Source organism: Oscarella lobularis, chromosome 8 (genome assembly GCF_947507565.1).
Source record: "Oscarella lobularis chromosome 8, ooOscLobu1.1, whole genome shotgun sequence".
Lineage (NCBI taxonomy): Eukaryota > Metazoa > Porifera > Homoscleromorpha > Homosclerophorida > Oscarellidae > Oscarella > Oscarella lobularis.
The window spans coordinates 2233408-2247363 of record NC_089182.1 but is presented as its reverse complement, the minus strand read 5'-3'; the positions used below and the strand labels follow the sequence as shown (position 1 = coordinate 2247363).

At 52.0% G+C, this 13956-nt stretch overlaps 1 protein-coding gene across 2 annotated transcripts; it reads left to right on the top strand.

Annotated features, from left to right (window-relative positions):
* The first annotated feature begins 44 nt into the window (after window positions 1–44).
* On the top strand, window positions 45–13929 carry LOC136190272 (mucin-4-like). 2 transcript variants are annotated; one of them, XM_065978380.1, is made up of 13 exons: window positions 45–253; window positions 508–5113; window positions 5173–5511; window positions 5582–6299; window positions 6356–6928; window positions 6988–7239; window positions 7303–7806; window positions 7863–7988; window positions 8043–8162; window positions 8214–13086; window positions 13141–13241; window positions 13301–13452; window positions 13512–13929. In XM_065978380.1, exons 2-13 carry the CDS (start codon window positions 524–526, stop codon window positions 13830–13832), a joined length of 12669 nt encoding a protein of 4222 aa, XP_065834452.1. In that variant the 5' UTR covers window positions 45–253; window positions 508–523; the 3' UTR covers window positions 13833–13929. The 2 variants fall into 2 exon arrangements, with proteins under 2 accessions (XP_065834452.1, XP_065834451.1); XM_065978379.1 differs by having other exon boundaries at window positions 13509–13929.
* The last annotated feature ends 27 nt before the right edge of the window (window positions 13930–13956 follow it).

The following is a 13956-nucleotide window of genomic DNA, read 5'->3' as shown; positions in this document are numbered from 1 at the left end:
GGGCGTCGATGCGTAGGAGAGTGCACGTGATTCCGCTATTTTCGAACGCCGTCTCATTTTTCGACGCGACGAGGTCGAAGCAAGAGCAGGTCCGACTCGCGCCGACGATCGAGGGATTCGAGAGCGAATAAAAACGTCCGCGAGACGGTGCGCAGTAGCGGGAACCTCTTCACTACAAACGACGACGACGACGCGCCAAGACAGGCGTTCGAGAAAACGCATTCGACGAGATCGCCGCGCTAGTTTGCTCAAGGTAAGCGGGCTCGACGGAGCGCGTGATCCGAGGACTTGTAGAAGCAGTGTTCGAAAGCGACCCACCCTGTTCGCGCAACTTCAAATCCTAGATCGATTTTTTCCTCTTGCGCGTTTCGGGCCAATCGAATTTTGCCTTTAGTTGTTGAGTGGCTTTTTAATTTCCCCCCGTGCTGCACGTCTATTTGCATCAGTTCGCGATATGGCCGTTCGATCGTGGGAGGGGTGGATCCCAGCTTGACTCGCTTTCTCTAGAAAATTACTTCCGGCGATGAAGCGAGTGTTTGAATGGTGTCTGCACTTGACGGTCATCTACTGCTGCTTGATTGACGTCGACGTCGAGGCGTTCGATGATGCGGGCTCGGGCAATTTGGAGTTCGAAACGTCGTCGTTGACGACGACGAGCCTGCTTCCGTCGCTTTTCGCAGGAAATTCGATATCCTCGTTGCAATCAACGGCGACGCAGGCGCAAACTCTTCCACTGCGACTCAGTCGATCGTCGATTCGTTCGTTCGGAGACGAAGAATCGGCCGTCGCAACCGCGTCGGCGTCTACTATCACGTCCGTTGGCGCGACCGTAGGCAATGGGGCCCCGAAGGAGACCTCGATTAGGCTCATTTCCTTGCCAACGCGGTCAGTTCTTCCGTCGAGCGGCAGCCGTTTTATTTCGGACATTCTTGTCTCGTCTGGCGACTCGGATTTCGCTTCAGGACCAACGCGAACGCTTTCCGCGGCACCTGTTTCGGTATCCTCCGTCGACGCTCTTTCGACTCGATTATCGCCGAGCCAAATTTCGTCTGAGAAACCTTCCATTGTGACTTCGCCTGTCAGAACAACACCTATCGTGGACGTTTCAACGCCTGATGTCAGGACTAGTGTTATTACGTCTTTCAGCGTCGACACAGGAGCCAATCAAGGCTCGGTATCTCTTCTGCAGCCGTCGTCCGTTCAGCTAAGTTTGGCCCCTTCTGTGATGAAAATGACTGGCGTTGTGGCTGCTAGTCATCTAAGCCCGTCACTATATCAGTCTACAGAAAAGATTTCGTCGACAAAGTCGATCTCTTCTGTTGACATTTCTACGTCAAGTACTACATTTAGATCGGTCAGTCAAGATTTAGTATCTCTGTTATCTCTACTGCGGCCGTCGTCCGTTCAGCAGAATTCTGCAGTGGAGAAGACAGCTATTTATGTTCCTAGTCCACTGCCAACAGCGATTGGATCGGTCTACGATAAAGAAACGTTGGTTTCAGCCAGACACGCTTCTGACGTTTTTACGCCAAGCGTCTTGCCTTTGGGCAGTGACGCAAGTCTCGGCGCAGACCCAAAACAACAGTCCTCGAGTCAGTTGATCGTTTCGCCATCGCCGTTATCTCCACTGCGGCCGTCGTCCGTTCAGCAAAATTCTGCAGTGAAGAGGACAGCCGTTTACGCTTCCGTCATTGACGTTTTCACGCCAAGCGTCTTGCCCTTGAGCAGTGACGTAAGTTTCGGCACAGACCCAAAACGACAGTACTCGAGTCAGCTGATCATTTCGCCATCGCCGTCATTACTGAGCCTTTCTGTGTCTTCCACAGCAGACCAACGCCAAACCTCGTCTGTCAAAGATATATCTGCTATTGCTGTTTCTACGCCAGCTGCCAGCGACCTCGCGACTTCGAGCTACAGCATAAGTGCAACGTCTGTACAACAGCGCTACAGTGCAAGCCAATCAATTATTCCGGTGTCAACAGCGAGTCCTTCTCGGCCCCTTTCGGCAGAAGCAGATCGCGCTACTTCGTCACTTGAAGAGACGTCTGTTATCGACGTTTCTACGCCATCTGTTAGAAGCAGTGGCGTGGCATACAGCAGCTACGTGAGGCCAACGACGTCTTCGACTTTCACAGAACAAGATTCCGCAACGAGTCGTTTACGCCATTCAACGTCATCAATCGAACGACAATTTACCGCCTACATTTCCTCCAGCGGTACCGCAGACTCGTCGAACGTCGTTTCTTCTACTGAACAAGTTAGCTTCAAGAGCTCCTCAATCGATGTCATAAGCGGCGTCTTCAAAACGAGCGTCTTAACGTCAAGCAGCATTCCGGGGTCCTCCCAAACGCAGACAGCAGTTTTTGTTCCGGTGGAGTACTCTTCTGCCAGCGGCGTTTCGTCGATTGGACCCGTTAGCGCTTCGACGGTTGTGGAGTCCAGCAGTGACTTGTTGATCTCATCTAGTGCTCCGCTGGCATTGGAGACTTCTTCTCTTTCCGTTGCCATAGCTTCGGTTGCGTCGCCAGAGGTCAGCAGGGGCATCGTCGTGCTGCAGTCAAGCAGCCGATTTTCAAGTGCTGTCTTCTTTGAGCAGTCAACTAGTCGCCTAGCTAGATCTACTGCTGACGTTGTGACTTCGGGCGCTACGTCGACAGTATCTCGAGATTCTTCAGTCATTGAGGTATTGCCTACTGCTGTGCTGTCGTCAGACAGTATTGCTGGGCCCCAGTCAAGCAGCCAATTTATTTTCTCTTCTTCAGCACCGCTATTATCAAGTGGCGTCCTTGTTCCACAGTCAAGTAGCGACTTGGTCATATCAAGTGCAGCTTCAATTGCTGACGTTGTGACTTCAGCCGCTACTTCGACAACGGTGTCTCGAGATTCTTCAGTCATCGAACTATTTCCTACTGCTGTGTTGTCGTCAGACAATATTGCTGGGCCCCAGTCAAGCAGCCAATTCAGTTTTCCTTCAGCATCGGTATTATCAAGTTCCGTCGTCTTTCAGCAGTCAACTAGTCGCGTAGCTGTATTAAGTACAGTTTCTATTGCTGATGTTGTGACTTCAGCCGCCACTTCAACGGTGTCTCGAGATTCTTCAGTCATTGAGCTATTTCCTACTGCTGTGTTGTCGTCGGACAGTATTGCTGGGCCCCAGTCAAGCAGCCAATTTATTTTCTCTTCTTCAGCACCGCTATTATCAAGTGGCGTCCTTGTTCCACAGTCAAGTAGCTACTTGGTCGTATCAAGTGCAGCTTCAATTGCTGACGTTGTGACTTCAGCCGCCACTTCAACGGTGTCTCGAGATTCTTCAGTCATCGAACTATTTCCTACTGCTGTGTTGTCGTCAGACAATATTGCTGGGCCCCAGTCAAGCAGCCAATTCAGTTTTCCTTCAGCATCGGTATTATCAAGTTCCGTCGTCTTTCAGCAGTCAACTAGTCGCGTAGCTGTATCAAGTACAGTTTCTATTGCTGATGTTGTGACTTCAGCCGCCACTTCAATGGTGTCTCGAGATTCTTCAGTCATCGAACTATTTCCTACTGCTGTGTTGTCGTCGGACAATATTGCTGGGCCCCAGTCAAGCAGCCAATTTATTTTCTCTTCAGCACCGCCATTATCAAGTGGCGTCCTTGTTCCACAGTCAAGTAGCTACTTGGTCGTATCAAGTGCAGTTTCAATTGCTGACGTTGTGACTCCAGCCGCTGCTTTGACGACAGGGCTCCGAGATTCTTCATTCGTCGAGATGTTGCCTACTGCTACTTTGACGTCAAACAGTATCGTCGTGCTTCAGTCAAGCAGCCAATTCAGCTTTCCTTCAGCATCGGTTTCGATTGTTGCTGACGTTGTAACTTCATCCGCTACTTCGACGGTGCTCCAAAATTCTTCAGTCGTCGAGCTATTTCCTACTGCTGTTTTGACGTCAGACAATATCGTCGTGCCGCGGTCAAGCAGCGGGTTTAGTTTCTTTTCAAGTGCCGTCTTGTTTGAGCAGCCAAGTAGTCACATAGCCGTATCAAGCACAGTTTCAATTGCTGACGCTGTGACTTCAGCCGCTACTTCAACGGCGTTTCGATATTCTTCATTCGTCGAGGTATTGCCTACTGCTACGTTGACATCAGACAGTATCGTCGAGCCTCAGTCAAGCAGCCAGTTTGGTTTTTCTTCAACACCGCTATTATCAAGTACCGTCTTCGCTGCGCGGTCGACTAGTTACGCAATCGCGTCAGACACGACAGCTTCAATTTTCGATGTTTCGATTGCCACTAGTGTGACTTTGACGGCGTCTCAAGATTCTTCATTCATTGAGCTATTGCCTACAGCTACTTTGACGTCAGTCAGTATTGCCGTGCCCCTGTCAAGCAGTCCATTCAGTTTCTCTTCAGCACTGCTATTATCGTCAAGTGCCGTCTTCTTTGAGCAGCAGTCAAGAAGTACTGATGCTGTGACTCCAGTCGCTAATTCGACAGTGACTCAAGATTCTTCATTCATAAAACTACGTCCCACTGCTATTTTGACGTCGGACAGTATTATCGTGCCCCAGTCAAGCAGCCAGTTTAGTACTTTCTCTTCAGCAAGTGCCGTCTTCGTTCCAGAGTCAAGTAGTCGCTTGGCTATTTTGTCAAGTTCAACGGCACCTGGAGATACTCCTTTCACCGAACTAGTCTCCACTGCTGCGCAATCGAGCAGTCGACTTATCCTCTCAGCGGCTATTTCAGCACCATTGTCTGAGCTCATCGTTTCAACACCGTCGTCGCCGAGATCGACTTCAAATTTTGATATACCGTTGTTCTCGTCATCAACCGACGAGATCTCAGTCGCCACTTTGCTTCGTTCGTCTTCGGCTTCTCTACGGACTTCTACTACAGTTATTGTCGGCGTTTATTCGTCGTCCTCTGTGTTTTCGTCCGTTTTGATGACGACGATGACGACAACGTCGCATTATTTTCCCAGTCCGAGTCCTACGCCAGTCGTCGACGCTCGACTCTATCCTTACGGAACTTATTTCGGCGATCAGAAGCTGGAGCCAGGCGACGATTTGCTCTCTCCTCCCATCTACGCCAACGATCACTTGGGATTCTTATTTTTCGACAGGATTTGGCACAGCCTTCGCGTACGATTCATCAACGTCTTTCTGATTAAATAACGATCGATGTTCTCCTTTTTTTTTAGATTGGTACGAATGGTCTAATTTCGTTTGGCGCAGGATTCAACTCCTATAGCCCGAGGACTTTTCCCTGGGTTCCCCGTCCTCTGATCGCTCCCTTTTGGACAGATATCGACACGTCAGCGTCTCTCAACTCAAGTCTTTTCAACGACACTGGCATCTACTATCAGGATTACGACCGAAAGCGAGACAATTCTACCGAAGTCGCTATTCTCGATAGAATTAGCGACGACGTGACAAATAGCTCCGCGCGCGCCGACGGGCCATTTTCCGCCACTTGGGCACTGATAGTCACCTGGCGCAACGTTCCGCCCTTCACAGGAGACAAGTTTCAAGACGAAGAAGTACGCTATAAAAAAAAGAAATCAATCAATCAATCAATAGTTTTTTTTGACGTTGCCCGTTTTCTTACAGAAAGCCACTTTTCAAGCCGTCCTCGTCACCGATTCGGTCAGATCGTACGTCATCTTTCTCTACCCGTCGAACGGGATCCAATGGCCAAGCCATCGGCATTCAAAATCGGTCGTCGTCGGCTACAACGCCGGCAACTATCGCTCGTACTACAATCACGAAGCATCGACGACGGACGCCGTCTTCGACATCGACGCGACGCTCGGCAACGTTCCGAACGTTCGCGGCAAGTACGTGTTTCGAGTCGACTCCGACGCCGCCGCCGTCGTCGTCGGCAATCGCGAATGTTTAGCCTGGTATAAGGACGAAGTACTACCACTGCCGTCGATATCCATATCCGTGTCCGGAGCCTCCTTGCCCTTGGAACTTGAGCTCGAGCCGTCTCTTCCGTCGTGTCCGTGCACATTTTTTCAAGCGATATTCGACGCACGGTTTAGATTTCGTCACAGGGACGGCAATATCTTTTGCGCTTATTTGAGTTTTCCAGACGTCGAGTATAGAGAAGTGACTTGTTGCTACGAGCTCGGCGGTCTCGTCTTCGATAGTATACTCTCGGGGCTGAGTCGTCTTAGCCGACGCAACGCCTTCTTCGAAAGTCGCCTCTACGTCCAAGACGATCTTCAACCGGAACAGTGGTGTTGTCGTGACTCGACATTGTGTCATCTATTTAGGGAGAAACGACCCCAACTTACGTGCGAACACTACGTTGCACCGGAAGGAGGTACAATCGGTAATACTCAGCGTATTTCACAATATTTCTTTTTTTCACCTTTATAGCCTTTATCTTCGGCGATCCGCACTTGCAAACGCTGGACGGCAACGACTACACGTTCAACGGTCTCGGCGAATATCATCTACTCATCGTCAGCGACGACGACGGCAACGATGACGTCGTTCACATTCAAGCGCGAACGGCGCCGGCACCGAACGGCGCTCGAGCGACGGTCTTCACCGCCGTCGTCGTGAAGCAGGTGGGCTCGGCGACGGTTCAAGTTGAGCTCGGCAGTTCGACCAAATTGCTCGTCTACGTCGACGGCAACGAGACGTTCGTCGGCGATTGGGCCGTCGGCGAAGGGAGAACGTTTAACGGGACGGCGACGTTGGAGGCGTCTTATAATGGCTCGTTGTTTGTGAATTTTGCCAGCGGACTTCGCGTCGCCTTTCTTCCGAACGAAGACGGAAATGCGGCGTCGACGTTCGTTTCCGTGCCGCGACGCTTTTACAATCGGACGCGAGGGCTGTTGGGATTGTTCAACGGCGACATAGAGGACGATTTTCTGATTCCCAACGGAACGATACTGCCGAGAAATCTCACGGAAGAACAGTATTTCTATTGGTTCGGAGAAAAATGTAAGATACTGCAAATTTGTGACGTTATTTATGTGTAACGGTTGCTTTGTTTTCTGTAGGGAAAATACGCGAGGAAGAGTCTCTCTTTACTTATCGTCCTGGATTCAACGCGAGCTCGTACAACGATCCGACGTTTCTTCCCGACTTCAGCCAACCGGTCATAGCCAATTCGTCTTTTCTAGCCGAAGTGGAAGCTCTCTGCGGCGGAGACAGAGCCTGCTTCTACGACGCAGCCAGAACGGGCAGCACGTCGTTTGCCGCGGCAACTCGGCAATCAGAAAGACAATTTGCCGAGGACAAAAAGGAACTAGGTACGTACGTACGAAAGAAGAACTCTCTCCTGTCTCAATTTGAGTTCTTCTATTTCTATTCAGGCAAAGTCGCTCCGACTGTCAAAGGACCGTCAGTGATAAACGTGACGGTGAGCCAGTCAATCGAATTCCAACTAAGCAGCGCCGACGGAGTATCGTACAACTTGCTCGAACCCGTCGCGGGATTGTTCGTCGATTCGAACGGCAGCGTCAAATGGGAGCCGCCGGCATCGATACGACAAGCGGTCCCGTGGCAATTTCAGATCATCGCGACGACCGCCGACGGCGCGTCGACCGAGTATTGGCCGTACGTGCGAGTATGCGACTGCGCGAACAACGGAACGTGTGATTTCGGCGGCGACGACGAGGCGTACGACGCCACTCGCACGCTCTTTCTCCCGTGCGTCTGTTCGGACGCGTACGACGGCGTTCGATGCGACGAGGATCGCGACGGATGCGCCGACGATCCGTGTTTGGGCGGCTGTCGCGACAAGGCGGCACCGGAATCGGGATTTTCGTGCGATCCGTGCCCGAACGGATACAGGAGCGAGGGTCTCAAGTGTTTGGGTACGGTGATTGAATGACCACCGATTTTTTTGTTCTCACGTCGTCGTCTCGCGTAGATATCGACGAGTGTTTGGAAGGGAGTAGTGACTGCCAGCAGGTGTGCATCAACACGGCCGGCAATTATTCCTGTTCTTGTCGAAGTGGATATGAATTGGACGACAACGACGGCAAATCGTGTTTAGGTACGTCTGCAGTTTCGTCTACATTCTGGTGGGAGATCCTTTGGGTATTTCTAGATATAAACGAATGCGAACGAGGCGTCGATTGCCGGCAGACTTGTGATAATACGAACGGGTCATATTCTTGCGGCTGTTTCCCGGGTTACAGCCTCGAGTCGAATGGACGAGATTGCCGAGGTGAAAACTATTGCTTTTCCCTGTCTGTTCACGATTTAATCTTTTTTTTAGTTGAAACGCCTTGCCACAACGATGGTTGCAGTCAACTCTGCGCCGTCGTGAACGGCACGTCAGTCTGCTCCTGCAACGTCGGCTACGTTTTGACTGACGCGACGACGTGCACGCCTTGCGACAGGGGAAAATTCGGTCTCGATTGCTCTTTCACTTGCGGTTGCCAAAACGGCGCTTTCTGCAATCGGATCTCGGGCTGCGACTGTTCGACGTCGCCCGGTTGGACCGGACTCAAGTGCGAAGTCGAGATCAACGCTCATCGACCCGTCTTCGACAAAGCGAGCTACATCGTCCACGTCGCGGAAAACGCGTCCGTCGGCACGTTTCTCGTCGAACTGAACGCAACCGACGAGGACGCGAACGCCGCCGGCGACGTCGAGTTTCGTCTCGTCTTGATCGGCGACGTGGAAAGCGCTAGCGTGCCGTATTTTCACGTCGACGTTCGATCCGGCGTCGTGCAGGTGGCGAAACTGTTGGATCGCGAGCAAACGGCGACGCACGTGCTTGCCGTCGAAGCGCGCGACAAGGGCACTCAGTCGCGAAAAACCTCGCTCGCGTCGCTCGTCGTCGAACTCGACGACGTAAACGACAACGATCCGATTTTCGAACCCGCCGTCTACGCCGCCGCCGTCCGCGAGACGGCGACGCCTGGCACCGTCGTAACCGAAGTCACTTGCACGGACAAGGATTCGCTCGACGACGGCAAATTGACGCTCGTCATCGACGACGAAGTCAAGGATTTTATCATCGATCGTTCCGGAGTCGTTCGCGTTGCCGCTTCGTTGGATTTCGAAAAAACGACGAGTTATCTTCTGCCCGTCGTCTGCCGGGATGCGGTCGGTCACGATGCGTCCGCTTCGATAGCCGTGGCGATACTTCCCGTCAACGATTTCGGTCCCGCGTTCGTAAACGGATCGTTTGTCGAAGTGAACGTGCGCGAGGACGTCGCCGTCGGACGATACGTAGCGCGATTGACGGCGATCGATGCGGATCGCGGTCGGCACGGCGTCGTTTCGTATAACATCACGTCGGGAAACGAGGCGAGGACTTTTGGGATCGAGAGGCGAACGGGGCTACTTTGGGTTCGCGTGGCGCTCGATCGCGAGAACGTCGCCGCGTATAATTTGACCGTCGTCGCTTCGGACGACGGCGTCGTTCGGAGAGTGGCGTCGATTCGCGTTGCGATACGAATTCTCGACGCGAACGATAATGCGCCGATTTTGCTGCCGTCGCTCTCGCGCGTCAACGTGTCGGAAAATGCGCCGAATGGATCGTCGGTTGCTCGGATGACGTGCACGGACGAGGACGACCACGGCGTTCGTTTTGTCGTCGGAGGCGGCAATGCGAACGGAAGCTTTGCTGTCGATCTCAACGGAACGATTAGGACGAATCGTCTGCTCGACTACGAAAGTATCGACTCTTTTACGTTGACCGTTATCTGCTTCGATTCTCTTCATCGAAGCGACGTCGCTACCGTTATAATCGACATTCTTCCCGTCAACGAATTCGCGCCGATGTTTTCGTCGAAGATGTACAACACGACAATAGCGGAAAATCGTCCCGTCGGAACGTACGTCACCTTCGTTTCGGCCGTCGATCCAGATGGCGGCAAACAAGGCGAGGTTACCTACGACATAATCGACGGCAACGACGGCGACGCGTTCGCGATCAATTCATATTCGGGCGGAGTTTGGCTTCGAAACGCCGTCGATCGGGAGACGAAAGCGCAATACAGTTTGACAGTCGAAGCGGTCGACAACGACGAAGAAGCGGCGCTTCGACGATCCGCCGACGCGTCCGTCGTCATTCGAATCGGCGACGTGAACGACAACGCTCCGGTATTTAATTCGGCTTTGTACGTCGTCAACGTGACGGAAAATACGACGGCGGGGGCGGTCGTGGGCCGAGTCGCTTGCACCGATGCCGACTCGTCTGACAGCGGATTGCTTCGCTATAGTATCGACGACGGCGACCCCAAAGGAGATTTTCTATTGAATTCTTCGGGTGTGATTGAGACTACGAGTCAGCTCGACTACGAAGATCGATCGCATTTCGTCTTGTCGATCAGTTGCATCGATACCGCTCTTCATTTTTCCAACGCATCCGTCGTTGTTCACGTTCTTCCCGTGAACGAACACGCGCCGAGATTTGTCAAGTCGACAATTACGGAAACCGTGCCCGAAGATTTGGCTATTGGCTCGCTTTTGGCAACGTTTAGTGCGACGGACCGCGACGGCGGTCGACAGGGTCGTGTGACGTACGAACTGACTGCCGGCAATGGGGACGGCTCGTTTGCAATTGATTCGGTTGGCGGTACGGTTTGGCTGGTAAAGGCTTTGGATCGGGAGACGAAAGATTCTTATAGCGTGACTGTGACGGCTGCCGACGATAGTATCGTACGGAAGAGTGCTACCGCCCTATTGGACGTAACGGTATCAGACGTGAATGATAATGGACCCCAGTTTCAATCTCCTTCTGTAGCAAGCATTAGCGAAGATTCGAGAACGGATGTGTCTGTTGCATCCTTGACGGCAGAGGACAAGGATGATGCCGTCAACAGTCAAGTAACATATAGGATTCAAGGTGGAAACGTCGGTTCGACATTCTCTATTGGCAGTAATTCCGGACTCATTCGTCTGGAAAAATCTCTTGATTATGAAACCCAAACGCGCTATTTTTTGACCGTCGTTGCTAGAGAAACGGCGTGGCCGAATCGGGAAGCAATTGCCGTTCAGGAAATCGAAGTTGTGAACGTGAACGATAACCCGCCTCGGTTCCTGCATTCCGACTATCGCATTAGTTTGAGCGAAAGCGCTCCGGTGGACCACGTCGTCACTCACGTGCAAGCGTACGATCCCGATGGCTTGTCTACCATTTCATACGAGTTTGACGGAGGAAACGATGGCAGAACATTCAGTATTGATTGGAATTCCGGTGATATAACTTTGGTGAATACTCTCGACTACGCGAAAAGGACCTCCTATTCACTTGCCGTCCGCGCATCAGACGGCGGCATATTCCCTGCTAAGGTAACTGTGAACGTCGACGTCCTCAACGTCGAAGACCCACCTCGTTTTGACCCAAATCTACCATACAAGGGAATGCTCATAACGAACGCCTCCTTTCCGCAGCGCATCATCGACGTGTCCGCCACCGATAAAGACGGCGACAAACTCACCTACAATATAGTCAGCGGCAACGGAACGGCTTATATGAGCATCGTTCCCGATACGGGATTGCTGAGCGCCCACTCCGTTCCTCCGATTCACGTCACCGTCCTCGTCGTCACAGTACGAGTCATCGACGACACGAATCGGCAGGACTTTGTCGACGTCGTCATCACTGTCGTTCAACATCCCGATCCAAACGAATTCGCTCCGAAATTTTCTCAGTCGACGTACAACATTTCGGCGCCGTACGGATTTTCGAACGGCACGCCGATTCTCGATTTGATCGCATTCGACGAGGACAATCGCATTCCGAATCGTCGTCGAGATCAGATGCTTCGTTATTCTCTTCGCGGCAACGATTCTCGAGCATTTGAAGTGAACGAGACGTCGGGAATTATTCGAACGACGATCGGCTACGAATCGGTGCCCCGGCCGATCTATGTCTACGATTTCGTCGCCGTTGTCGTCGACGACGGCGTTCCGCCGCTCGACGACACGGCTCGCGTCGTCGTCACTGTCGAGCTGGAGCTGTGTCCGCCGGTATTCGTCGGATCCGACCTGTCGAATGTAACCATCGCCGAAGACGCGAAATTGCCGCGGGTTTTGAAGGCGTACGAAGCGGAGGTGCCAGACTACAATCGCGACGGTAGTTGTGCGAGCAAACAAAAATGCCGGGAATGGAATTGCTCGTACTCGATTGAAGCGTTTCCTGGACAGGCGAACTTTGCCCGCTTGTTTGACGTCGACTCCAACGCTCTATTGACCGTAAAGGAAACGGTCGACTACGAGCGCTATCGCGAGGGCAAGCTCTACGTTGTCGTCACCGTGCCCGCCGAGAAGTGGATTCCACCGCGTCGCGATCGATTGCTCGTCACCGTTCGCGTGACCGACGCGAACGACAACGCGCCCGTGTTCGCGTCGTCGGCGTACGCGTGCGAAGTCTACTCGGCCGAGACGAATTTCTTCGATACGCTGTTCGTCGTGAAGGCGACGGACGCGGACAGCGGCACGAACGGCGAAGTCGTCTACGATGTCGCTCGCGACGACGTTCGCTCGACGGCGAGGGATTTTTCGAGCGTTAAAAGTGACGGCGAGTTCTTTTTTAATGCGCCGCAGCCGACGCCCGGAAAATATTCGTTGGTCGTGCAAGCAAGAGATCGCGATCCCAATTCGGTGGCTTCGGCCAATACGACGATTTACGTGGACGTCTATTCGGGCGATCATCTCGTCGTCGTCTTTTTGGATCATTTGACTCGAGAGCGATATAATTCGTCGTCGAGCGATCTGCTGGCGGCGCTGGGAACGGCATCTGGAGGAACGGCGAAAGTTCACGAGGAAACTCTGTTCAAGTCTGTGCGGCGTAGTGGCGACGACGAAGTTACGGTGAAGCTCGTTTTTTACGTCGTCGATATTGCTGCGAATGCCGACCACACGATATCGAAGGCAGACGCGGAGAAGAGAAGTATTTTTATCTCTTCTCAAGTCGTGCCGCTTATTCTACAGCTGAAAACGGAAATTTCCCAGGATTTCCATTACGACGTAGTCAACGTTACTCAGTTCCAACCGCCAAAGGAGAACTTTTTTGAAACTTCTACTGGTTTGGCAATAATTGGTACAGTATCTGGCGTGGTTGTTTTTGCCGTTTTACTCCTTTGCATTTGCTGCCTTTGGAAGCGTGGCGGCAAGAGGAGCAAACGTTCAAGGTGAGATCTGATAATATAAATGAATCTAGTAGGGAAGTCACGATTTGTCTTTAGGCGACGTCAGCAGCAGAGCAAATCACTTGTCACTCCGGGAAGCACTCCGAGCACTCGAGCATCGATGCACGAAGCGGATTTGGCTGATGCGGCGAAAGGAGGTAAGGAGAGAGAACCCACAGTATATTACCAAATGCAATTTATGTGTACAATGATGTAGGAGTTACAAACGAAATGGAATTGAAACACATGGTGGGAGCGGATCCTATAATGGGCCGCACTTTCCGCACGCCCTGGTGGGATCCGACGTACGACGCGGGTCACATGTCCACTTGGGCTCCTCACCCGGAACCAGGCAAGCACGGAGATTCGGTACGCGTTTCCCCATTTTGAATACGCGTGCACTGATTTTGATTCTTTTTTTGCAGCAGTATGGAAGCAGCGCTCAAGCGTCGCTCTCTGCCGAGGCGTTAAATCGTTTCTCGCAGCTCAAGCCCGTGAATCATTCCACGGAGTCACTTTTGGATGAGCATCCTCGTACCGGTGATCTCAGACGAAAGGTCACGTTCTTTCAACCAGACAAGGTTGATCTGCCTGATTTGGAAAGTGATGACTACTACAAAAGGTACTTTGGGTCGGAATTGCAAGAATCTGCAAGAGGCTCGTCAAAGTTTGCCACTGAAGCCGCACGGCGAAAGCGACAAGAGAAGAAGCAGTTAGCTTCTGCTCTGTATGATGACAGCCAGTATTAGGATGAGATACATTCGAAATAATTTGCGTCAATAATTAAGTTTGGATATATACGTATATATACAGTATATATATATGATTTGCTACTTCCGCACTTGAGGTGCGCACTACGCGGCGCAGTAAGCG